Genomic DNA, 25,521 nt, shown 5'->3' with positions numbered 1-25,521 from the left:
TCCAATTACAACACCTGTCTGTTTTGGTGGCTGTGAAGCTCTGCCTGGTACAGTATATCTGATTCCTCACTTCATTGAAAGTCTGTATCATTTGTACGTGTGCAAAGCAGATGTCAGATGCCATCCTTGTGATCTGGCCACATTTTGCAATGGCTTTGCACTGCCATTAAGTGACTACCAGGTGCAGGGTAACAGAGAACTAGCTTCAGTATTTATCTGCTAAAGAGCACCTGCTTCAAGTAGCCATGTTGATCTTGTTCCTATCTGCATGAAAGCAAAGCAGTTACTTAGGCTGCTCTTTTATCTGTCCTCCTGAACTAAAACCAGACTGCAAAGAATCACTAGTTTACTGCTTAAAGGGCTGGGATGATACCAGTGGAATCATCAGAGAGAGGACATCAAAGTTACCTGCTTTCCTAGCCTGATGGGGGAAGAGAGAATCTGTTCCTAAAGTGAATATAAAGTATAAGGTTGTAGTAAATGGAACTACCTTACTGAGTACAAGAAGATGTACAAAATGAGTAAGGGCATCATCACCCTTGGAGGCTTTCTGGCCTTTTAAGGGCTCCTTGCTGTATTTAACTGAAAAAGGAGCCCAAGCAGCCTCAGAGGGTGGATGTATTATATGTGGTGCCAGGAACATGTTTGTAAAAATTCATCCCCACTTGACGCCCTAAGTGATATTTAAAACCCAGCTTAAAAGTGGGAAACTAAAGCATAAGCTGGGACATTATTCCCCTGGGGAGACAGCTGCTGGCATCCACTAAAGAGAGAGCATGTTGAAAGATGCTGAGGAATCTTGGTATAAAAGCTGTTCCTTGTTATAACCTTACTCCCAGCAGAGGTGTTTGATCCCTGCCCTGGAATGAGAAGGCTGGAGAACCGGGGCAGTGCAGGCAGTTCAATCAGCAGGGATCTCAACGGAGATGGACTAGCAAGAGCTTCAAAAGTCTTCAAATGATTATTGTGTCAGATCACAGATGAAGTGGGGAGAATGAGTCAGGGCCAATAGGGAGGGAGAGATCAAATGAAACATCTGATGAATTAGGGCCTTTTCATTCAACCGACTCGGCTGAAATAATCCTTGGCTTCCAGTCACTCCACTGGCCGTGTATCTTAAGCCACAGGCACTAAGGCTCATGGATTAAGACTTCCGCCCAAGAGCCTTTCCCTCACAGAACTTAGGCACTCTGTGGAATCTTGGGGTTTTGTTTTATTATTTCAAGAATAAAAGACACTGGGTGATTAAAAGCTAGAGCTGAGAGAGAAAAAGCAAACAAACAGTTCAGAGTTTGTTTTGCAAGTCACCCTTCTGACCCCACCTGCTCATTCTTAACAATAGCTAATAGTATGACTGATCAACAGAAGAAATTCAGACAAAAGTCAGTTGTTTTGTTTTTAATATGGTTTCCCTGTACTGCTTTCATCTGAGGACGGAATCTCAGATACAGAATGATTCCCTTGTCCTGTTACATAACATAATGTAATGTAAAGTAACGGTCTTGGGCTCAAATTCCCAATGTATTTGTTTCTATTGATCACTTTTTAAAAATAAGCATAACTGGAAGTTATGCTTCTGATGCTCAGTCAGGCTGGGGAGGAAGGATAGTTTAATAGGCATAGAATGACTCCATAGACTCCACCACTCATGGCAACAAACCTTAAACATAATAAAACAATGAGGGGTAAGTTCATTTCTGGCTCCCAGCTACCATGGTGCCCGAGTCTCACAGGTGTCTCATTGCATTGTAGAGACCTTCCTGACACACTCTGTGGTTTATCTGACAGTGGCTTAAAGGATTCATACACTCTGCACTAGCTAAATAACTGAGCACCAAAGCCATTTGAAAGTGTTGAGGGGAAATGTGAAGGGTTTCAGAAATGGGAACACATACTTATATCTGCCTCCAAAGGCTCAGCTTGCTGGGCCTGATCACAGAGCCATAGGGCTAATAAAGCCCACAAGTATCATCCAGTCTAACTCCCACCAGATTGCAGGATTTGTGGAGCTTCTATAATCTCCCTAGGCAGCTGCTACTTTGCCCTACCATTCTGACAGTCAGAATTTTTCCTGTGGTTTAATCTAAATCTGCTCTGCTGTAGTTTGAACCCAGGGCCTCTCTTGCGATCGGCACCCCCCGCCTGCATAGCTGTCAATGGACTGACATCATTATCGGGCACCCCGGGCACCCCATGATGTCATCATTGGGCACCCCAGGTGCCCCATTGAAGGCAGCGCCCTAGGCGACGGCCGCATCTGCCTCTAGTCACAGGCCGCCCCTGCTCAGAAGCAAACTAGGGAAACATGGTATAGATTTGTAAATGGTTCACACTCCTGTGAGTGTCCCTTTTTGGCAGAGGACATGTCTGCAATTTTTGGCCCGGCTATTCTCCAGGAGCAGAGATGTCCTCGAAGGGTGTCAGGTCCTTTGCCTGGGACCAGGCATCTTCTTATCCCCTTGCTGCAGCTGCTGGGAACTCAGGGGGACCCAGGCCTGCCCACTGGCCCAAGGACCCTGTAAGTAGCAGTTGCCTGCTAAGTGCCTCTAGTGCATGTTGTTCCCTGGCAAGAGAGGGGCCTTTTCTCCATCTTTTATATGGTAGCCTTTCAAGTATTTGAAGACCACTATTGTGTCCCTCCTTACAGTGGTGCAGGAGCATTTTTAAAGTGGAGGTGCTGAGCCTCCTTACGCCTGTCTTCCTCTACCCCCAGCGGAGGCTAGGAGCAAAGCCCCAACATGTGGGGCCAACAGCTGGGACCCTAGATGTGGGGCTGGCAGAGCCCCAGGCACTAGGCTGTAGCACCCCACGCATCCCTAGTTCCCACACCTATGCCTCCTTAATCTCTTTTCCAAACTAAACATTCCCAGCTACTTGAGCCTTTTGCTCATGTGACTGCATTCCATCCCTTTAACCACCTTTGTCACTTGCTTCTGGATCCTTTCCAGTTTTCCTACATCTTCTCTGTACACTGGTGACCAAAACTGGACACAGTGCTCTAGCTGAAGACTAACCAGTGCTGTGTGGATTGGTTCTATCATCGCCCGTGACTTGCATGCCATGCCTCTCCATACAACCTAAATCACATTTGGTTTTTTTGTTGGTTTTTTGCCACAGCATTGCACTGCTGATTTATGTTGAGGTTGTGATCTACCAGAACTCCCAGATCCTTCTTAGTGGTGCTGCTGCCAAGTCAGTTATCCCCCATGCTGTATTTGTATGTTGGGTTTTATTTCCCTAAGTGTAGCACCTCACATTTATCTTTGTTGAATTTCATTTTGTTGTCTATAGCCCAGTTCTTTGATTTATCAAGATTCCTTTGAATGTTAGCACTATGCTCTACAGCAGGGGTGGAGAACCTAAGGCATCAGGGCCAGATGCGGCCCCTGGCTTGCCTGGATCTGGCCCCCGAGGCTCAAAGTTCCCCCTCCCACAGCACTGGGGAGTCCGCGCTGGCACGCCAGGCCCCCTGACGCCCCACCACGGAGCTGGAGCACACAAGCACTACTAGGTTGGGCTTCCCTAGGCTCTGGTATGTGAAGGGAATGTGAGGAATGTCTTTCTCTTTCTCAGTCAAGGGCCATATCAGTGAAGGTTTTGTTTTGTTTTTTCTTCTCATTTTTGTGAGGCCCCCAACTGATTTTTCTGTGGGTCAGCAGCCCCCAACCCAAAGAAGGTTCCCCGCCCCTGCTCTACAGCGTTGGCAATCCCTGCTAGCTTCGCATCATTTTCAAATTTGATCAGTATGCTAACAGCCAGATTATTAATTAAAATGGTAACCAATGCCAGACTCAGATTGCCTTTGGAACCCCTCTTGAGAGCTCCCTCCAATCTAACATCATTCCACTTACCCTTCCCTAGCCCTAGGGCAGAGGGAGGGATAGCTCCGTGGTTTGAGCATTGGCCTATTAAACCCAGAGCATTGGCCTATTAAACTTCAGGAGCCCATTTAGGGATTTGGGGCAAAAATCTGTCAGGGATGGTACTTGGTCCTGCTGTGAAGGCAGGGGACTGGACTTGATGACTTTCCAAGGTCCCTTCTGGTTCTAGGAGATAGGCAATCTCCATTCATAGTTATTCTGTGGGTGTTTAACCAATTACGTATCTGCTTAATGGCATCTCTGGCAAGCCTACATTTCTCCAGCTTACTTATCAGAATGCCATGTGGGACTACGTCAGAGGCCTTGCTGAAATCCAGGTATATTATGTCTGCCCCTATCAACCAACCCAATTACCTGGTCAAAGAAGGAAAGCAAGCAAGATTCGCATGGTGTGTTTGCCTGGCTGCTGGTGATCACCCAAGGGTGGGTGGCTGCATGCAAGTGGAAAGCAGCTTTTTTTTTTCTTAAAAATCTCTCCACAAATGCCTTCTGCATCTCTCTCTTCATCTCCCTTCCCTTAACAAGGTTCTTCCCAGTGTGACACACTAGTTTCATTACATGCAGCGCCACATGGGAAAGGTCACAAAACAGAACCAACCCACAAGTCTCTCCAGAAAACACAAACTCAAAGAGACGCCTTTGAAAGCAGTTAAACAAGCCATAACTGCAAACTCTCGCTTCTTGCTGTAATGAGCACATCCATATCTTCAAGCACCTCTTTGAAAAATGAGCTGTAGGAAAGGGGTGGAATGAGCTACATTGAGAGGGAAGTTTTAATCCACAGAACATCACTCTAAAACAAGGTTCTCATGATGACAGTGGGACCTTGTGTTGCAACACATCTTTGGGGGGCTCCCATCCTCAGTCCTTCACTGTGAATACATTTCCATTGTGCCTGAGTTCACAGCTCCCACCATACAGAGGTGACTGTGGTTACCGTCCTCCCAGCTGATTTTAATCATTTAGGAGATAGCAGCTGCTTTGCAATCCCACTCAATAACTCCATCCCTGCTTCTTACATCTAGCGTCAGCGAATTCTTTAGGCTGTATGCTTTCCATCACCACTTCCAGCTGCTACGATCTCATGTTAGGTGGCTGCTTCTGAGTCTCTATTGCTGCTCGCCAGTGTCCATACCCTCTCATTTCCTCTTAGACACCTCCTCCCCATTGGAGCCTTATTTTTATCCTGCCATCCCAATACACCTTCAGCCCCGCTTCACATGCTCCTCTCTCTAACCCCGTAGCCTCCAACCTTTATAAGCATGAGATCACTTTTTGAATTTAAGTGCAATCCATGATCTATCTCAAACCCAAATACTCCTGCCCCGCGTCCTTCCCACCCCTTCTCCAAGGCCCCACCCCTGCTCACTCCATCTTCCCTCCTCCATCCTCACTCACTTTTTCAGGCTGGAGGCAGTGGTTTGGGGTGCAGGAGGGATTCAGGACGGGGGCCCAAGGTTTGGAATGCAGGCTCCAGCTGGGCATCATTTACCACAGGTGGCTTCTGGGTGGTGGTGCAGGGGGCTAAGGAAGGCTCACCCCTACCCTGGTCCTGCACCACTCCCAAAAGCAGCCAGCAAACTCCCTCTTTCCCTGCCCTCCTCTGCTCTGGGGTACAGGATGGAGGGAAGGGCACTCTGACATCAGTTCCCCCCCTTCCTCTTCTTCCCGTGCTCTCCACAGCGAGCAGGAGGCTCCAGGGAGAGACGGGCATCTCCAAGGTAGAGGGCAGGAGCAGCCCGGCAGTGCTGAGAGGGGCAGATGAAGTGCAGGCACTTGATAGCCTCCCGGTCAAACCTGTCAGGATCACCTGTCATAGGTTCCAAGATCTACCAGTAGATCCCGATCTACTGGCTGGTGACCACTGCTCTAGCCTCTTAGTCCTGGCCTCTGTGGTTTAAAGAAAACCTCTGCTGCCCACTAGTGGCTATTTATTATTAGACAACATAATTTTACATGTTAATTGATCGTGCAATTCTCCCTAAACACATTGTTTCCAACACGAAATAGTCTCCCTTATGAAGTCACATTAAACCCTGCTCTGTACCTGGGGATTTGACACAGATCATCTTAGGCAAATGTGCTTCTTCACACATTACATTTGGAAAACTAACTAGTTACAACACTGGAATCACTCAGACATATGCAGCCTAAACTGCTACAACACATCCTCCCTTGCCCCTTTCCTCACAAGTTTCATACAGTCCTAGATTTTAAAACCAGAAGGGATCATTTAGTCTGACCTTCTGCTTAATGCTGGCCAGAGAATTTTATCACAAAATTTCTGCATCAAGCCCAACATTTCTGCCTGAGCTACAACATCTCAGGTTAAAGACTTGTTTTAAAGATTTCACATTTCCTTAAGCATGTTCCAAATGGTTTTTACCCTCACTGTTAATAATTCATATATTCACAGAGTTTAAGACCAGACAAAGTTATCAGTAATGCCCTGCATGAATACAAATTTCTATCTGTGATATTTGCACATAGAAATCAGTATCCACTGATCCTCAGGGCTATACTCCTGAGAACTGCAGCAACCAAATGAGAAGAATGTGATGCTATAGCTCCCAGGAGCCAACCACCCCACACCAGCAGCTCAGCCTAGCCATGCAGCTGTACTGCCCCAGTAGGCCATTAAATTTCACCCCATAATTGCTGAATGGAGCCCAATAAGGGTATGTCTACACTACAAAGTTAATTTGAACTAACGGACGTTAGTTCGAATTAACTTTGATAGGCGCTACACTAGCGCTCCGCTAGTTCGAACTTAATTCGAACTAGCGGAGCGCTTAGTTCGAACTAGGTAAACCTCATTCTATGAGGACTAAGCCTAGTTCAAACTTACTAGTTCGAATTAAGGGGTGTGTAGCCCCTTAATTCGAACTAGTGGGAGGCTAGCCCTCCCCAGCTTTCCCTGGTGGCCACTCTGGCCAACACCAGGGAAACTCTATTGCCCCCCTCCCGGCCCTGGACCCCTTAAAGGGGCACGGGCTGGCTACGGTGCCCGTGCTGGGTGCAAGCCTGCCAGCACCGAGCTAGCAGACCCTGCACCTGGCATGGCTCGAGCCAGCCACCGGATGCCCCCCAGCCCTCCCCCTCTTCCTGGGACCAGGATGGCGGCTCCCAGGAGCTTGCCCGGGACCGCAAGAGGCGGGCACCCACCTGATCTAGTGCAGACATCGTGGACCTTGTCCACGACCTCCGCACTAGGCACAGGAAAGTGGCCGTCTAGGGCAGGAGAGCTGCCAGCCTGGCCACCCAGGAGCAGGTGTGCATGAAAATCAAGGTGGTCTACTGAGACCCCCGACCCTGAGCCCTGAGCTTACAATGGCCATACTGGGTCAGACCAAAGGTCCATCTAGCCCAGTAGCCTGTCTGCCAACAGCGGCCAACCCTAGGTACCCTGGAGGGGATGGACCGAAGACAGTGACCAAGCCATTTGTCTCGTGCCATCCCTCTCCAGCCTTCCACAAACTTTGGGCAGGGACACCACTCCTACCCCCGGCTAATACCACTCCATGGATCCAACCTCCATCACTTTATCTCACTTCTCTTTAAACTCTGTTCTAGTTGTAGCCTTCACAGCCTCCTGCAGCAAGGAGTTCCACAGGTTAACTATTTGCTTTGTGAAGAACAACTTTCTGTTACTAGTTTGAAGCCTGCTACCCATTCCTTTCCTTTGGTGTCCTCTAGTCCTTCTATTATGGGAACTAATGAAGAACTTTTCTTGATGCACCCTCTCCACCCCACTCATGCTTTTATAGACCTCTATCATAGGTCTATCAGGTGTGTTGTAAGCAAAACTCGTGAAGTCATTCTGCCGCTCTACTCTGCACTAGTTAGGCCTCAGCTGGAGTACTGTGTCCAGTTCTGGGCGCCACATTTCAAGAAAGATGTGGAAAAATTGGAAAGGGTACAGAGAAGAGCGATAAGAATGATTAAAGGTCTAGAGAACATGACCTATGAAGCCAGGCTTCATGAACTGGGCTTGTTTAGTTTGGAAAAAAGAAGATTAAGGGGGGACATGATAGCGGTTTTCAAATATCTAAAAGGGTGTCACAAGGAGGAAGGAGAAAATTTGTTCCTCTTGGTTTCTGAGGACAGGACAAGGAGTAATGGGCTTAAAGTGCAGCAAGGGAGGTTTAGATTGGACATTAGGAAAAAATTCCTAACTGTCAGGGTGGTCAAATATTGGAATAAGTTGCCAAGGGAGGTGGTGGAATCTCCCTCTCTGGAGATATTTAAGAACAGGTTAGATAGACATCTGTCAGGGATGGTGTAGACGGAGCTTGGTCCTGCCTTGAAGGCAGGGGGCTGGACTCGATGACCTCTCGAGGTCCCTTCCAGTCCTATGATTCTATGATTCTATATCCCCCCTCAGTCTCCTCTTTTCTAAGCTGAGAAGTCCCAGTCTCTTTAGCCTCTCTTCATATGGGACCTGTTCCAAACCTCTGAGCATTTTAGTTGCCCTCCCCTCTCCCACTCTCTCTTTTCCCCTCTCCCACCTCCTTTTACCAGTCTCCCCGAGTTTTGTTTAATAAAGAGAGTTTCTATTTTTGAACACACGTGTCCTTTATTTTGTACATCAGGAAGGGGGGGCTAGGGAAGGGTAAGTGGAAGGAGGTGAGGCAGGAATGGGGTACGAGCCCCCGATGGGGTGGACTGGGCTGGCTCTGCGGGCTTCTGGGGGTGGAAGCTCTCCTGCAGCCCCCCAATTGCCCCCTCTCCCCAGATGGCAGCCTGCGGCAAGTGCAGCTGGTCTGATGGCCGAATGCTGTGATGTGCCCAGTGTGGGCACTCAGGGCACTCCAAGATAGGACTGCTTTGCAAGCGGGGCACCCCTGAGAACTGTCTTTCCGGGGTGGGGGTCAGGTCCCTTTAAGCACAGCCCTCGGCTAGCCTGAGACAGCTGCTCCACGCTCTAAGTCCTCATTTGATGCCCTGCCGGCACTGCTTCCGGCCATCCTTAACCCCGGTTCAGGGTCCACTCTGTGTGGACATGCTAGTTCAAATTAGCAAAATGCTAATTCAAACTAGTTTTTTAGTCTGGATGCGTTAGTTCGAATTAGCTTAGTTCGAATTAACTAATTCGAACTAAGTTAGTTCGAATTAGCGCTGTAGTGTAGACATACCCTAACTTATTTAACTAATGCATAGATTGTGTTTTGCTGAAGTATATCTTCCAGAAAAGCATCCAGACCTGACTTTGAAGACATCAAGAGATGGATCACTTCTCTTAGCAGTTTGTTGCAATGATTAGTCATTGTCACTGTTAAAAACTTGTGCCTAATTTGTAATGTGATGTTGTCTTTAGTACATGGCATTTTCTCCCTGTAAAGATAAGTATAAACTGGAATCAAGTCACTGCTCAATCTTCTTTTTGAAAAGCTAAACAAATTGGACTCCTTAAGTTTCTCTCTGCCATGCATTTCCTCCAGCTTGAATCATTTCTGTAGGTCTTTTTTGCACTCTTCCCATTTTTTCAACATCCTTTTTAAAATATGAACACCAGAACTGGCTTCAGGAGTCCAGTATCAGTCTCAGCAGTGCCATATATATAGGTGAAATCATCTCCCTACTTAGGTTCACTACCCCCCCCCCCCCATTTGTGTATCCAAAGATTGCACGAACACTTTTGGACACAGCTCCATGGAAGCTCATGTTAAGTTGCTTGTGCACTATTACCCATAAACCCTCCTCAGAGTCACTACTTTCTAGCATGTCGTCTGCATTCCTTTTGTTCCTAGATGTATAACTGCATTTGGCTGTATTAAAACACATTTTGTTTGAATGAGTCCAGGTTACCATGTGATCCAGATAGCTCTGTATGACTGCCTTGTCCTCATCATTTACTATTGTGCATATCTCTGTGTCAACTGAAAGTTTTGTCAGCAATGATTTTATCTTTACTGCCAGATCTCTGATGAAACAGTGTCCTTTATTCCTGCTCTGAATGTCTAGTTTCAATTTCCATCCATTGGACTCTTGCAAGATCAAACAATTGGGTCATGTTGTATCTGCTCCTGTCTCTCATGTTAGTCACAGAGGCCCTACTCCTGCAAAAGCTTACACATGGGAGTAGGCCCATAGAATTCAAACATCCATTTATATTTGTAGGATCCAGGTCTTAGAATATCAGCTCCTCACAGCAGGGATCTGCATTCTGTTTGTTTCCTGTGAGATGCACATCCTGCCTGTGGATAGTAGGAAGATAGCAAGTATTATCATATTTATCACTATGCTAGCACCCTCTGCAGAAGCACATTTATATTTGAAAATCTGCTGATTTCTACTTGCCTCCTTGTGTTTGTACCTACTTGGCAACTGTGTTTTTAAACAAACTCCTGAATTGCAGTTTCTGGTATCAACATTTCTGATACAAATGATGAGGTACTTGCTGAAGACCACCAGGAATATAAAAAGCTGTCAGTGCTTCTAATCTAGCTAGCCTGTGGAAAGCATGAATGGCAGATGGCCAATAATCCACACTTCCACCAAATGATTCATAAGCAAATGAGCCATTATCACTTGTGAAGCAGCATTCTATGGTGCTATTCAAGAGACACATCTTCCTAAAGCAAGGAATTGCCTTGTGGTTGGAAAGAGATGGGATGCCACCTGACATATCTCAGTGCTAGTGGTTTGACCTATTCCATAGAAAAGGGGACAGGAGATTGGGTTCTGGGAGCTAAGCATGCCAAGTCATGCTAGAGCTGTCACTACTTGATGGCAGCACAATTATCAGGGATGGAACAGACCTGTTAGGTGAAGTTCATGTCCTTGTCATGGGCAAGATCAGCCTTTTACTGAGGCAAACCCAGCCTCAATTTGAAGAATTCCAGTAGAGGGAACTTCAGCGATGGAGTTTCCCACACACTAATGCAACCTGCCTGTTCCTGTAGTCTAGCTTGCATTTTCCTTTACACCAGGGCTGGGCAAGATTTGGCCTGGGAACCGGAGCTGGCCGCCTAACACTTTGATCCAGCCTGCAGACTGCATCTGGCTGCTTACTATGTATATCCTGCTGCCCATGCCACTGAATTTCCAGGACGTAGGTCAGGCAGCAGGATCCTATTTAAATGGCTCATGGCTCTTAGTCGCGGCACTACCACAGCAGGGGCCAGAGCTCCAAGCCCTTTAAATAGCTGCAGTAATGCCAGGCAGCTTTGAACGGTGACCCCTTTAAATTAGTAGCAATTTAAAGGGCTTGCAGCTCTGCCGCTCCCACGTTGCCTGGCAGCCACCTGGGGTTGCTGTAGCTATTTAAAGACCGCCCAGTAGCACCACTACCCCGGCAGAGGCTGGAGTCATGAGCCCTTTAAAGAACTGCAGCAACCCCAGGTGGCTGCCAGGCAACATGGTAGCTGTGGGGTCAGGATCCCTTTGCTGTGTGTTTAATTCAAAGCCTCCAGCCTCCCGCCTCAACTCTGGAGGGAAACTAGTCTCCATCCCTGCCCCTTCCACCTCACCCCTTCAGGAGGTGGAGTCAGCCTGTGACTCAGTCTAACCTGAACTCCTTTGTTAGTAACCTGGCAGCAGCGGCAGCCAGATCCCTGGGCCCTTTAAATCACTGCCCAAGCCCTAAGTGGCATGGTCCAGGTGGCGTGGAGGGCTGTCTGGGGGAGGCTAGCCCTGCGGCCATGCCCTTTCCAGAAGACCCAAAGCCAAACCCCCTCTCTCATACATTGCCCAGGACCCAGCAGTCTTTCACCAGTCCTGACCCTCACTCATAGTCTAGTGAGTTAACCACCGGACCAGCCTTCTCTCTAATCTTATGTAGTTCCTGCATATTATGTTTTCATGTAAAGAGCAAGTGATGTGAAATTTTTCCTGTTGTCTCAGGTAACTTTTCATCAAGCTCTGCATAGTTGCCTTGCCTTACTTTTCCTCCTAGGAGGTTATTCCCCTCAGTACCTTCATTATCTTTGTTGCCTTTCTCTGGACCATTTCTAGTTGTTGTCTTTTCCACTGTCAGATGTCTCACACTGTCCATACAATTCCAAGAGCCTGATCCTCATCTCTGAAATCACTGAGAATTTTGTCTCTGATTTCAATTAGGATCAAGACTGAGCTGCAAATGCAACACCACCAGCCATGCTTGAAGAGAGACTCTTACAGCACTGCCAATACCAGTCATTCAACAATCATATCAGGCCCTGAAATAGCATCAAGATTGGTTGAAAGAAGATATTCAGAGAGGGGGGAGGAGGTTAGGGTCTTTTATGTCTAAACCTCTAGCGTGAAGTTGTTTTTACACTTTCCGGTTTTTCTCCACAATCATGAGGGCTAGACACTTATTTTTTAGAAGTGTAAACTGAGATTTTCACATAATCACCTGACTGTAGGAATGGAGGCCTTAAGAAAAACATTAAATATTACAACAGCAGTGTTGTTACTCCTTTGTCACAAAAATTATATAGTGCGATGCCTCTACTTAGATAACTCAATATGCGCACTGACTTAGAAACCAGATCCCATTGCAGGGAACGAGTTATCTCCAGCGCTAATCTGTGTTGTCTTTAAATTCCTCTCTTCCATCAGTAGCCCTGCATTGCGATACTCATTAATATTTTGCATGTTTCCAAACTGAAGCCTCATTATTCATTTCCCCATTTTGAGCTCTGCCTGTGTTCTCTCTGGTCTATCTTAGACGATTATACTGCTGTCCTTTACTTTACTACTAGAGCTCTCCTAGAGGTTTGCAGTATGTCTTTACTCAACAGCACCTGCAAATGTAATTCAGGTGCTCCTTATTCCTTCAGATCACTAGAAAGGTGTAAGAAACTGGCCTCAACATCGAACAAGACACCTTCATCTCCTCATAAGTAGATACAGCATCATGAATCACCACAGTTCATACATGACCTATTAGCTGTCTTTCAATCCAGCTCACCAAATTTGCATCTAGATTAAATCTATTCAACTAATTCCAAACGGCATTGTGATGTGGGCTCCACGAAAGCCCATATTTATGATAGAGCACTCTTTCTGTTTATTCCTTCTGCAGCTGCATCGAAATAGCTACATGATTTATCTGGCTTGATTTTGGAGTATAGATGATGTATTGCTATGGATAACAGCACACAGTGACTCTAGTGGATAGAGTAAAGGACATGGAGTTGAACTCCCGTGGTCTATTCCTGGCTCTATCTTTTCACTCGGTATGTGTAACTAGGCAAGCCATTTAAGCTCCCCTCTGACTCAAATTAGCCATATAAAGAATGGGTGTGATGATCCTTTCATATGTCACATGGGCTTATATAAAGCTTACTTCAAGTAGGTAGAGCACTTTGAGATCTTTGAAGGATAAGAAAAAGGCAATGGAATTTTGGTCCCTTCATTACTGTAGAATTAAAACCAGTATTTGAAAACATAAGCAGCAATTCAAGGAAATGCTGACTGCCCATTTAATTTCACCTCGTATCACCTGACTGAATACTAGTAAGTACAATGCGAAGCATATACTCAGCAGCACTTACATTCAAATTACATGGCAGCCTGTTCCCTGAAGCCCCACAAAGGTTATCACCTTCCAGACAGAAGACTGATTACTTTGTTTCTGCTAAAGACACCTGATCCTATTCCCATTTGGAAGATAATTAAGAAACTCCCATTCACTTCAGTGGTGCAGGATCAGGACCTAGGTGAATTAGGGATATAAACACACATGCTTCAGGGCATAAGCAAAACTGTAGTGGAAGGTAAGAAGAAATTTCCCCTCAGAGGAAGTTATTCCATGACTGCCTACAATAGGATTTTGTGCACTTTCTTCGTAAGTGTGGGTGTTGAAGTCATGATACTGGAGTAGATGGACCACTGCTGTGATCCAATATGGCATTTCCTATGTATATTCCTATGAACTGGGAACTAGCATATCAATTAAGCCTACAGGTGTAATTTCCTGTCCTACAGATTGAATTCAGAATGTTGGTGTCAGTGGAATAAATTGCAAAGGGAGGTTGTGGAGTCTCCATCATTGGAGGTTTTTAAGAGGAGTTAGACAAACATCTGTCAGGGATGGTCTAGATCACCAGTTTTCAAACTTGGGTCATGGGCTCACCCAGGTAACCCTCTGGTAGACCTGAGATCTTTGTTTATTCAAGTGTCTGTAGCCACAAAGCCTTCCAGCTCCCACTGGCTGTGGTTCGCTGTTTCTAGCCAAGGGAATCTGCGAGGCTCCATGACAATGGATACTTGACTAAAAAAGATTTGTGGGCCTATCTGTGGCTTACCCAGGCAGGCCAGCGACCTCTAGATCATCCATGACAACCAACCTTCTTGGTTGAAAACTGAAACAAAGAAGCCATTAAGCACCTCTGCTATTTCCACATGTTCTGTTATTGTTTTTATATTCTTGCTTGTACCAAACTTTCAGATACAGAAGAGACATTTCCACTGCCTCCCTGCAGAATGTTTTTACCTTTACAGGGCTATAAAGCCCTTCTTCTCAGCAGTCCTTTCCATAAAGAAGGCTTTGCCCTTGAGGCATCTCTAGAGTATTAACTTTATTGTTTACTTACAAACCTTACTTATTCTAGGGTCTGGAGTCAGCTATGGAAATTTCTCATCCTTGAACTGACTCTTAATTGTAAGATCACAACCCAGGCAGGTGTGATGGCAGGTACTCCCCCTAGTCAGTGTGATATAGAGCATGTATGTATTTAGCATTCAGATATATTGAACACCGTTCATATACAGCACCCTGAAATGGGAGTTTCTGGCATGTCTTCCCAGTCATTGTTTTTCCTCTAAGGTATTTAAGTGATATTTATAGCATGATAGAAATTCAGCAGCCTATTTTGGAGCTTAACTACTATTATAGAGTTTTTCATAAAATTTAACCTAAATCTCCTTTGTTGCAGATTATATCCTTACCTCTTCCCCTACCATCAGAGAACATGGAGAAGAATTGATCCCAGTCCGTATTTATAACAGCCCTTAAGATATTTGAAGGCTGTTATTAGGTCCACACTCAGTCTTCTTTTCTCAGTACTAAACATGCCTAGTTTTTTTAACCTCTCCTCAAAGATAAGGTTTTCTAAACCTTTAATGACTTTAGTTGCTCTCCTCAGATGTATATTGAGTCTGTCCCATCGTTCCTAAAGTGCAGCACCCAGAATTGGGCATCATACTCCAGTCGAAGTCTCACCAGTGTTGAACAAGTGAAACAATTACCTCCTCTGACATTCTTGTTAGTACACCCCAGATTTAGATTAACCTTTTTCACCCTGTCTCACCCTATGGACTCATATTCAACTTGTGATCCACTATAATTCACATATCCTTTTCAGAAGTACTACCATGCTAATTATTCCCCATTTTATAGCTGTACGTTCATTTTTTCTCCTTCCTGTCATATTTGGCATTTGTCTTTTTAAAATTGCATTCTGTTGATTTCTGACAATTCTCTAATTGCCAAGTTTTTTTTATCTCTAATACTGTCCCCCAAAATGCTTGCTGTCATTGCAAATTTTAAAAGCTCCATTATCTAAATAATTAATAAAATATGGAATAGTATTACATCCAGGACAGATACTTGAGTGACTCCACTTGATAGGTCCATGTATTTAGCTTATGCACCATTAATACCTTCTTTCTGAAAATGATCTTTCAGCTAATTGTATTTTACCATAATATAACCTTGTGACTCGGTGGACTAGGCCCGATGCCCTCGGCTGGAGGCTAGAGGCCTTGCCGCTTCCCGCCCCAGGGAGAAGAGCAGAAGAGAAGTCCTCCAAGCAGGATAGACTGGCTGCTTTTGCTGCAGCCAATCAAGGCCCAGCAGGCTGATATAAAATAAGCTGCTGGGCCAGGGCCTGGCAGTTCTTTCCTGGAGCGTGACCCAGCCAGGTCTAGGCTTTGACTGGGAGGACAGCAGCACCTTGGACAGTTCTGGGTACAAGCTGAACTCTAGACCTGGTTCAGACCCAGGTCCAGAGACTGAAGACTAGCCACCACTGGCTACTAAACTTTGCAGAACTCGGGACAGGGTGTGTGGAGAGCCGGACCTCAAAGCCCAGAGAGAAAGCTGGACAGAGCAGTTAGGGTTGCCAGATGGTTTCAACAAAAATGCTGTACACACTTGACATTACATCACAATCTACATTAGTTCTTATTTAGAAAATACTGGACATTTATATTTTCTGAATTTGTTTCCTGAACATAAAGCTCAAATACTGGACTGTCCACTTCAAAACTGGACATCTGGCAACCCTTGGAGCAGTGGCTTGGGAAAGTGACCCAGGAGCAACATGCACTAGAGGCACTTAGCAGGCAACTGCTACTTACAGGGTTCTTGGGCCAGTGGGCAGGCCTGGGTCCCCCTGAGTCCACAGCAGCTGCAGCAAGGGGATAAGAAGATGCCTGGTCCCAGGCAAAGGACCTGACACCTTTCAAGGACATATCTGTTCCTGGAGAATAGCCGGGCCAAAAATTGCAGACATGTCCTCCACCACAAAGGGACACTCACAGGAGTGTGAACCATTTACAAATCTACACCATGTTTCCCTAGTTTGCTTCTGAGCAGGGGCAGCCCATGACTATAGGTGGACTCGGCCGTCGCCTAGGGCGCCGCCTCAATGGGGCGCCCGGGGCGCCCAATGATGACATGACGGGATGCACGGGGTGCTCGATGATGATGTCAGTCCATTGACAGCCATGCAGGTGGGGGCAGCAATCGTGCATTCCGCCTGGGGCGCCAGCTGCCGCAGCCCACCTCGGGACTTTCCTGCTCCTGAGAATGTCATGTGGGTGGCACTGTATCAAAGCCTTACTAAAAACAAGGCATATCATGTCTGCAGCTTGTCCTCCTCCACTTAGCAGTAACTTTTACAATAGATGGTAAACTCTTTATGGCAAGGGCTGTCACTTATTATGTATATACATCACCTAGCTCAATAGAGCTCTAATGTGATTATGGCCTCTGGATGCTACTGCAATATAAATGCTAATAATAATAATATTATTCATGTTAGCTCATTGTCTTCTGAAATCTTCTCAAGTCCATTGAATTTGAAGCTGTGATGATTCCAAATATTATGCTGGATGCAATCAAGCATGCCAATAATCCTGTCATCTTTTTTGAAAGCAGCTCCCAATAGTATGTGTGCATTAAACAGATTTACTGAATTGCCCTGAAGTGACTATTACTCTCTGCCAGGTAAATGATTTCCCCCACCCACTGTAGACTTTCACGTGCATTTTCTCCCACCCCGAAAAAAGCAAAGCAAAGCAAAGCTGGAAGATAATACCACAAAACTATATTAATATTTAGCTCTATAACTCTGAACTGATAAACTCATCTGTCTCTGTCTCTTCTCTGCTGCTTTCTGTGAACTGTAATAAATGTATTATGCTCTACGCAATTTGCTGTTTAAAAACTGGATGGCTCTCAGCTAGACATTAATGGGAAGATTTTCTACTACAGAGAAAATGGAAGATTGGCTAATGGAAGATCTAATGAGTGGAAACCAGAAGTAGTGGGAACAAGAACTATGACTGAATTTAAGGCAAAGTTTGGCATTGGCATAAATTACTTGGATATTTCATTTGAGAACTTGGGTCAGTCCATCTCCTGGCAGCTGATGGACCATTTCTCTATATGGGCCTGATTTGCTTCTCATTCTGCTTGACTTCTCTAGAGCTGTTCCCAAATTACACCATTAGAAGTGAAAGGAGAAGTAAGACCCTACAGTTCTCTCCAGCTTTCAGAGCATCCTTGATCTTAACATATGACTATGTCCCCTGTCAAATTTAACAATATCATGACAGGAAAGTTAGAAGACAAAAAAGCATGTTTACAAAATCTTTCAGTTTTCTAATTTCTGAAAATGGAACTAGAATCAGCAAAGGAAGAGAAACATTTTCAACTGCAGCAACTAATAACCTGCAAAGATATACAAGCACTGGAGTTGAATGTGTGCGTTTGAGAGGGATGCATATCACATCCCACTTCTGATTATCCTCTGGCTGATGTCCCTTAATATGGCTTCAGGTCTCATGTAGTCTCCCATTTGGTCATTCCCAACTGTGTTTTGTGGCGTTTCCCCTATGGCTGCAGTTATCTTATTGCCTCCAACACTTGCTCTGGCTCTGCCGATATTGAGATCTTTTAGAGAGGGAAATAATGAGGAAAGCTCTTTAAAGTGATCTTTAACTAGGCGCTCAATCTGAACAGAAAATTCTGGCTGTCAGTCTCAGGGCAGTGAAGCCTGAGCTACAGTTTGGAAGGTACCTTCCTGCTCACTGTCTCCCAATATTTCCGAAGTTTATTTCTCATCATAACATTTCTTCCAGTAAGGGGTCCCTGTGTCTCACCAAGTTGGCTCACCTGATGGATCACACAGCTTAATAATTCAGATAGATCCAGAAGGGGGCAGTGCAATCCAGACAGGGCTAGGAACGGGAGATGCATGGTCTCTTTCTGCTTTTGCCATGTGACTGTGGGCTATACTTTTAATATCTCTGTGCCTCTGTTTCCTCACTTATATGAGGGGTTAATGATACTGATCCACCTTTTTAAAATGCTTTAAGAGCTACAGGTGGGAAATAATAATAAGTAATCATTAATATAATATAATATTTTATTTTATATATTTCATATCTCAGCCTCATTCAGGGACTATCAAGCACTGGCAGATCAAAAAGACCATTAGAAACCTGATACAAACCAGAGAGCCCTAGTCTCAGAATGTTATGGAGGTCTCCTTATAAACAATGCATTAAGGTGTGACCAAAATGAGACAGTGTGTTTGGACGGCAAATATCTTGAGTCTGCCTGCACAAGCGGAATCAACAGGTCTCCGCTGGGCGTACAGAGTCAATAATTGTTACTGAAGAGAGTTGAAAGTGTTATGTTGTGCAGTGCAAAGCTCCACAATTATCAAGCATAATCCCAAAAAGCATCACTTGCCTATTATTTACATGTCTACCCCACTTCCTTTCCTTTATTTCAAATGCTACCATTTCATCCAGTTAAAGAGTCAGAGAGTTAAAGGAGAAAGATTGGAAACATATGCACACATACAATTTAGGAAATCCATATACAGAGTTCTATTCTATTGCACCTGGTATTTCACAACTGTCTCCTCTCTGAGATGCAGTGACTCACTCCCTGCTTGGATTCATTAGGCAGCTCTAGAAATGGCACCTGTTCCTATCCCGTCCTGCCTCCCTGCACCAGTGGAAAAGCTGTCTAATATAAAGTTCAGGTGTAAAAAGAGAAGTCATGTTGAGACCGGTAAAAAGATAGGCTCCACTTGGCTAAAAGCCCTAAGGAGCTAGCCATAGAAATTAACATCAGCATCCCATATCTAAGGTTTGTTTTAAAAAAATTCCCCTCATCTTGGCTGCATTTTTTTTAAGTTTCACAAATCCCAATGGCTCAATCAAACTTGAATGGGAAAGTGCTGCCCAACTTTTTCCTTGTGTCAGCTGCCTGTTCCGGGAGACTGACAGTCCCACATCGGGACCCTGTGACTGTCTACTAATGGGAGGAGGATAATAAGGTTTCAGATAATTATTGTCGAGCTAAAGTGCGGATTAGGCAGAGAATGAAAGCACATCCAGACAGAGCGGTGAACGCTAACAGGAACAATTTAGCCAAACAGGGACTAACCGGCAAAGAAAGGGAAACGTCTCCCCCTGCTGGAGGACAGCTCCTTTTTTTTTTTTACTGAAGGAGAGTTTGCTCCCCTGAATTAATTTGTATGCTATTTGCTCAGGAAAGAATGGGAATTTGAGCGTGGCACTCCGGTCTGGTGAGCTGTGTCCCATCAGATCGCCTCTTCCTTGGCGATTTTAAACTAGAAGGGTTAATTAACCATGATCCGTTTGGGAGTAAAGATCAGGTTACATTGTGATAACATCGACCACCCCTTTAATCATAGAGCACATTAGTAGCTAGCCTGCAACAATAACGTCTAGCCAGGACTGCTCCGTTCCTGCGGAATGCTTCCCTCTCTGGTGGTGCACAAGGCAACCGTTTCTCTGTCTTCTCCGCTTAGACAGGGTCTATGGGATGCAAACCAATGTCCCTGGGTGGTCAGGGACCTTTTAAAAGAACTCAGCCTTTTTATCAGCTGTCGCTCCTTTTCTCCTCATTTCATTGCACAGGGAAGGGAAAGAAAACCTGAAATAGAAAAAAAGGCAATAGCACTATTCCTCTGCTCTCTGCTCTATTCCCGCACATTGTTGCTGACGGCTGCTGGAGATGGGGAGGGGTCGATCAGTCATGTAAATGCACAAAACTCTGGGCTTTGTTGGAAAGTCTGCCGACTTTGGGGGGTGTTCCAGGAGAAAAAGCTCCTAGAGAACCCCACCAGGTGTCATTGAATAACTGGCGTTCCAAAAAGGGCCAAGTCAGGGCTCAGGGTCACAGTTCTACGAGATTCTGCCCCACTGCTAAACTCCAGCGCAAGGCAACTCCACAGGCTTATGATGACTTCCTAAGCCAGTGTTTCCCAATTGGTGCTCCGTGGAACCCTGGGGTTCCGTGAATTGAAAGTAAGGGTTCCGCAAAAACGCAGCACTCCCCTGAACCTTCTTAAAGAGACAGTCTATTTTGTAGCTTTTTTTTTTTTTTTTTTTTGGCTCTCCAATTTTTTTTTTCTTGACAAATTTTACCCTGGAAACACTAGGGGTTCCTTGAAATTCTTTTAAGCTGAAAAGGGTTCCAGGCCAAATAAAATTGGGAAACACTGTCCTAAGCAGACACCAGACTGATTCCTTTAATCCATCCTGCCCAGGACAGCTGGGCAATGCACTGACTTACCCTCGCCCATTCCAGGACACCAAGAGAAAAAAATGCCTCAGGCCAACTCCCAGAGTATTTATAACGCATGAGAGCTAGAGAGTGAAAACTTATTTTTAGGAACACAGGAAAGGAGGGGGAAAATCCCCTTCAGGCACAACAGCCCGTCCTTCTCCACCCTCTGATACCTCCAGTCCCTGCCCCGTTCGACCTCTCGTGTGCCCTCCACCCACCCTCCCAACCACACACATCCTCCCCCTTTCTGGTGCAGCAAGAAGGAGCAGCAGACTGTATTTCAGGCTTTACCTGTTTCCTGGAGCTCAGAGCCCCCTTGTTGCCCTGGCTGGAGCTTGGGGGCTTGCCCTGGTGCGTGGAGCTGAGCCTGCCGAGGTCCTGGGGGGTGGCGGGCAGGGGGCTCATGAAAAGGATGCGGGCAATGAGGCCATACAGGACAGTGGCCAGCCCCAGCGGGATGACGTAGAAGATGGCGAAGTCCAGAAAGTAGATAGGCAGGTAGAGGTTCCTGGAGACCTTGTAGCCACAGCTGACCTGCGCCCCATCCGAGAAGGTGGCCTGGGCCGTGTCCACCAGGAAGAACCACATCAGGCAATAGAGGGAGGTGAAGAGCCAGACACAAGCGATAATGCGCTTGGCCCGGGCCACGGTGCACAGCAGCTGCGCTTTGATGGAGTGGCAGATGGCGATGTAGCGCTCCACCGTGAAGGCGGTGATGGAACACGCCGAGATGTTGATGCCCAGGTATTGCAGGTAGGTGATGCACAGGCAGCCGGCGTAGCCGTACACCCACGAGGCCACGACCTCTGAGATGTTAGGCAGCCCCGCTGCCAGCAGCACGATCAGGTCCGCCACGGCCAGGCTCACCAGGTAGCAGTTAGTGGGGGTCACCATGTGCTTGGTGCGCAACACCACCAGAACCACCATGATGTTCCCCGCGATGCCCACCCCGCAGATCAGCAGCACCAGCAGGATGGTCACCACCTGCAGCTCCAGGGAGTGCTGGGGCATCTTCCCTAGAGTCTGGTTGATGCTGCTGTTGCCTGGAGGGGGCCCGAAGCCCAAGGTCTCGTTCTCCATGGGGCCTTGCTTGGGAGATCTGCTGCTAGCCCCACGGATTCACCAGATGCTCTCACCAGCAGGAGTCCTGAGCTAGGAAAGGCAGGGAACGTCAGTCGGCTCAAAGGAACCGCTCTGGTCTTTTCCCTGCACCCCTCCCCTCTCCAATTACCTGTGGTGTCTTCCCCCAGAACACCAGGGAACCTCTGATTTGCACTGCTCAAGGGGTTTGGCAGGGTTTGGTTTTAAATGCAAAGGTTGGTTCTTCCCACCCAAGCATACACACAAACACTCCAGCACCCCTCCCACCCCTTCTACCTCAGCACAGACAGAAACCCTAGCACCTCCTCATATCCCCAACACACATGCACACTCCACAACGCCCTGACACACCACAGCACCCCTCTCCCGCAGACTCCCATACTCCAGCACACACACACACACAGAGCACACACCTGCACCCCAACACTCTCTTATACCTTAGCGCACACAAGCATCCCCAGCACACATACACACCTCAGCACTCCCTCACACACCAGAGCACCCCACCCCTGTACACACCCCCTTATTCCAGCCAGCACCTACATACACCAGCATTCCCTCACATACCCTTGCCCGTGCACACAGCTCACAGCATCCCCTCACACCTCCTCACACACAGGCACAGAGCCCAGCCCATACACATACAGCACCTCACACCGACACCCCAGCTCATACACACACACACACAGAGCACCCCCTCACACACACTTCACATCTGCTACACCTAGATACCCGTACACACACACACCCCAGCTCATACACACACAGAACATCCTTACACACACACCCCACATCTGCTACACATAGACACCCGCGCGCGCACATCCCCCCAGCTCATACACAGGGAGAGAGCGCATCCCCTCTCTCTCTCTCTCTCTCTCTCTCACACACACACCAGCTCATACACACAGAGAGAGCATCCCCTCACACACACACACCCCGCTCATACAGAGAGCGCACACACACACACACACACACACACACACACACACACACACACACACCTCACAGAGACAGCCCGGCTCTCTCTCACACACTGACGCACACGCAGCACAAATCGGGTCCCGCTCCTGCTGTCCCAAACTTTCCGCGCCTCCCCCGCTCCCGCTGCGCTCCCCGCGCCTGGCCGCCCCTCTCCTCAGCCCCGCTTGTAACGCGCCAACTCCCCGGCCCGGCCGGACTGTACCAGCTCCCGAGTCCCTCGCTCAGGCTGCCCGGCGGCGCCGCTGCCGCTGCCTACAACCCGGTGTGTGTGCGGCTGGAGGGGGAGGGGGTCCCAGCTGCACCGGCAGCTTCTGGTGCAGGGTCCTAGAGCGCCGCGGAGCGGAGCGAGCCGAGCCAGGACCTAGCGGGCCAGAGCGTCCGGCTCCTGCGCCCCCCGGGGTGAGGGGGGAGGAGGCGATTCTGGGACAGGAGCGGTACCCAGGGGGCGGTAGTGTCTGCCCCCCCCCCCCCGCCTCTGCCTCCTCTCCCCGCCCCTCCTCTGCATCCAGCCCCGCTTACTCCGCTCCGCCTAGGCGCTGCTGCTCCCGCGGGGCTGGGCAGCCCGGACTCAGCACCAGCCTGCGCCTCAGCCCACCTGCCGCCGGCGACTGGACCTTTTCTTTCCCTCGGGAGCCCGGGCTGCCCCGGCTTGTGTCGCTCGATCGAAACGGGCCGCAGGTTTCTAAGGCCACGGGCTGCCCTCCATCTCTGCCGCCGTCGGGCTTGGAAAGGCGCCGAAAGAGGGGCTGGAACCTGCCCTGGAAGCTTCAATCCCGGCCCCCCCTGGGAATTCTGCTTTCCCCGGGAGTCTGGCTAGTAGCTCTTGCTTCCCAGGGCAAGGAAAGGGGACGCACGGCCTGAGGGTGGCCGCCAGGGCTGCATTAGGCGCATTCTAAAGGGCGTGCATAGAGGCGGAGGCAGAAAAAGTGTACTCTGCCACACCGACGACAGGACAAGAATCAGGGGGTTTGCATTGCAGCAAGGAAGGTTTAGGTTGGACATTAGGAAAAGCTGCTGTCAGGGTGGCTAAGCACTGGAGTAAACTGTCTGCCACTGAGGCTGTGGGATTTCCGTCCCCTAAGATATGAGTCAACAGTGTGCCCTTGTAGCCAAGAAGGCTAATGGCATATTAGGTTGTATTAAGAGGAGCATTGCCAGCAGATCCAGAGATGTCATTATTCCCCTTTATTCGGCTTTGGTGAGGCCACATCTGGAGTATTGTGTCCAGTTCTGGGCCCCCCCACTAAAAAAAGGATGTGGACGCACTGGAAAGGGTCCAGCGGAGGGCAACCAAAATGATTAGGAGGGTGGAGCATATGACTTATGAGGAGAGGCTGAGGGAGTTGAGTCTGTTTAGTCTGCAGAAGCAAGAGCGAGGGGGGATTTGATAGCAGCCTTCAACTTCTTGAAGGGAGGTTCCAAAGAGGATGGAGAAAGGCTGTTCACAGTAGTGACAGATGGCAGAACAAGGAGCAATGGTCTCAAGTTGTGGTGGGAGAGGTCCAGGTTGGATATTAGGAAAAACTATTTCACTAGAAGGGTAGTGAAGCACTGGAATGGGTTACCTAGGGAAGTAGTGGAGTCACCATCACTAGAGGTGTTTAAGTCTCGGCTTGACAAAGCCCTGGCTGGGTTGATTTAGCTGGGATTGATCCTGCCTAGAGCAGGGGGCTGGACTTGATGACCTTCTGAGGTCTCTTCCAGCTGTATGGTTCTATGATTCTATAATTTTAAGAGCAGGTTAGACAAATCTTTGCAGGACTCATATACTAAGTCCTGCCAGAAGTGTAGGGAACTGTGTTAGACGACCGCTTCAGGTCCCTAAGATTCTATCATTCTTGCTACATTCTCTTTGCAAATCTCTCCTGCCAACATTGTTTGTGGCAGGTCACTGATATGCAAGAAGAGGAAACCCTTTAAGCTACATCACTTGGTAAAATTACCAGTGTTCATGCCAGTTCAATGGCAAGCAATCAGAACTATGCAGTACAAACATTCCAATTAACATCAAGTTGACCAGGCCCCTGTTAGAAAGAAATACTGAGTAGCTGGAGTCTTTTTATTTACCTTCTTATCTTTAAGATTTGCATGGGTAGAAGTGGCACACGCACATTCCTGTACACCCCTCTGACATAAGGATGGGGTAACTGACTGGCCAGACCCAACGTTCCCTGTCCAGTGCTCTCTACCCCTCAAGCCTGGCTGGACTCCCGGAAGGGACTCACCTCTCCTGGTACGTGGCACTGCATCTTCTCAAGACAATATGAGGGAGCCATATGGGGGCCACTGAGCCCTCCAGATTTCTGGAAGGGTTCACACCAGAACAAGGCCAGCAGCAGCCTTTCAGCACTGTGCAGGAGAGAAGCTGTGGGAGCTGCTTCCAGCCACAGGGCTGGGGTGGAGGGTCAATATTTCCTCTAATCTTTTCCACCTGAATGCAGCTTTTTTCCATCACAATAAAATATTTATGCGCACAAAGGCATAAAATGTACACTAATAGTAGAAACAAAAAACCTAGCCGCAGGCATTCTTCTAATCAGCTGGATGGCATTTGACTCTCTCCTGAGTGGTGGCACAGCTTACAGGAATGCTAGTGAGGGGAAGGGGAAGGGATGACTGGGCCTGTATTTTTGCAGAGATCATCTCTTCCCTCTTCCCATTGGCCCCACTCCTCTGTGGCTAGAAGCAGCTGGTCCCTTCCTGCCCATAAAAAGGCAGCTAACACGAAAGCGCTGCTAGCCACTGAGGCTATGTCTACACTGCACATTAATTTCGAAATAACCTATT

At 47.5% G+C, this 25,521-nt stretch overlaps 1 protein-coding gene across 2 annotated transcripts in view; it reads right to left on the bottom strand.

Annotated features, from left to right (window-relative positions):
- Positions 1–23,567, bottom strand: part of LOC102456414 (thyrotropin-releasing hormone receptor-like) — a 34,237-nt gene extending 10,670 nt beyond the window's left edge. Inside the window, exons 1-2 of one of the 2 annotated variants that reach the window (XM_075901247.2) lie at positions 23,330–23,567; positions 20,941–21,801 (exon numbers count right to left, since the gene is read on the bottom strand). In XM_075901247.2, coding sequence (XP_075757362.2) covers positions 20,941–21,729 — 789 coding nt within the window. In that variant the 5' untranslated portion in view covers positions 21,730–21,801; positions 23,330–23,567. Of the gene's footprint in view, positions 1–20,940; positions 21,802–22,936; positions 23,172–23,329 lie in introns of those variants that run through there. The other variant, XM_075901249.2, reaches the window with a different exon arrangement.
- Positions 23,568–25,521: the final 1,954 nt, after the last annotated feature.

This window comes from Pelodiscus sinensis, chromosome 17 (assembly GCF_052426305.1).
Source record: "Pelodiscus sinensis isolate ZL-2025 chromosome 17, ASM5242630v1, whole genome shotgun sequence".
In the NCBI taxonomy this organism is placed as follows: domain Eukaryota; kingdom Metazoa; phylum Chordata; order Testudines; family Trionychidae; genus Pelodiscus; species Pelodiscus sinensis.
Note: the sequence above shows the minus strand (reverse complement) of the source record. Positions and strands in the feature narration are given on the sequence as shown.